The sequence below is a fragment of the Mus pahari genome, chromosome 23 (assembly GCF_900095145.1).
Source record: "Mus pahari chromosome 23, PAHARI_EIJ_v1.1, whole genome shotgun sequence".
In the NCBI taxonomy this organism is placed as follows: domain Eukaryota; kingdom Metazoa; phylum Chordata; class Mammalia; order Rodentia; family Muridae; genus Mus; species Mus pahari.
The window spans coordinates 27,761,023-27,762,220 of NC_034612.1; the positions used below are offsets into that span (position 1 = coordinate 27,761,023).

At 57.3% G+C, this 1,198-nt stretch overlaps 1 protein-coding gene across 1 annotated transcript in view; it reads left to right on the top strand.

Moving 5' to 3' along the window:
• Window positions 1–1,164, top strand: part of Lrch4 (leucine rich repeats and calponin homology domain containing 4) — an 8,992-nt gene extending 7,828 nt beyond the window's left edge. The window contains exons 5-11 of the mRNA XM_021187198.2: window positions 3–42; window positions 154–266; window positions 382–481; window positions 685–775; window positions 867–943; window positions 1,035–1,096; window positions 1,140–1,164. Of these exons, the coding sequence (XP_021042857.2) occupies window positions 3–42; window positions 154–266; window positions 382–481; window positions 685–775; window positions 867–943; window positions 1,035–1,096; window positions 1,140–1,164 (508 nt within the window). The remainder of the gene's footprint in view (window positions 1–2; window positions 43–153; window positions 267–381; window positions 482–684; window positions 776–866; window positions 944–1,034; window positions 1,097–1,139) is intronic.
• Window positions 1,165–1,198: the final 34 nt, after the last annotated feature.

Sequence of the window (1,198 nt, forward strand, 5' to 3'; positions counted from 1 at the left end):
GTTCTGCTGGATAGCAACCCCCTACAAAGTCCACCCGCCCAGGTAAGGTGCAGCCTGGGTGGACCTCGAGGACAGTGGCACTGTGAGGTAGCATGGGAGGGTCCGACAGGGCGTGGGGAGCCACCTCTTCTCGTGCATGTGCCCCTCACACAGATATGCCTGAAGGGGAAACTTCACATCTTCAAATACCTAACAATGGAAGCTGGCCGGAGGGGAGCCGCCCTCGGGGACTTGGTCCCTTCCCGCCCCCCAAGTTTTAGTCCCTGGTAAGGCCCAAGGGAAGGAATCCCCTTCTTGGGACCAAAGAACTCCCTTGGATTCCAGTGGGAGGGTAGGGGTGCCACCAGCCTGGGGCTGATTGCATCTTCCTGTCTGCTCCAGCCCTGCCGAAGATTTATTTCCGGGACGTCGTTATGATGGTGGCCTGGACTCAGGCTTCCATAGTGTCGACAGTGGCAGCAAGAGGTGGTCAGGAAATGAGGTGAGGGCCTCCTTTGCAAGGGCATTTGGGAATGTCATTGGGAGGGAAACTTGGTACTGGGGATTNTATACCTAATAGGTTGGTATCTCAGTAAGAGGTCATGGCTGGGCTCCTTCCCCAAGAGGCAGGCCCTCCACCTGATCCCAGTCTCTACTGTGCAGCCTGAACCCATATAGTCCCATCTCTGCCTCTCTGCCTTAAAGTCCACAGATGATTTTTCAGAACTGTCTTTCCGGATCTCGGAGCTGGCTCGGGATCCCCGGGGGCCTAGACAACCTAGGGAAGATGGTGCTGGTGAGCAAGGGAGTTTGCCCAGGAAGTGATGGGTGAGTATGGGCCTGGAAGCCCCCTCCTGCTTGCTGGCTGATGGGCCCTGGTCTTGCAGGTGATGGAGACCTGGAGCAGATTGACTTTATTGACAGCCATGTTCCTGGGGAAGATGAAGAGCGAAGTGCAGCTGAGGTTAGGAGCCAGGCCTGTGGAGAGGCACTGANGGGGAGATGAGTGTAAATGGGGGCCAGGCCTCTCTTCAGCTCTCCTGTCCCCTCTTCAGGAGCAGCTGCCTTCTGAATTAAGCCTGGCAGCAGGGGATGTGGAGAAGCCATCCAGCAGCAGGTATTCCAGCCCCCTCGCCCACTCTTCTAGCTCTTCTCAACAGCCCCGGGCACCGCCCCTTCACCTGACCAAGGTCTCTCTTATCCTGTCTTCTGCCAGGCG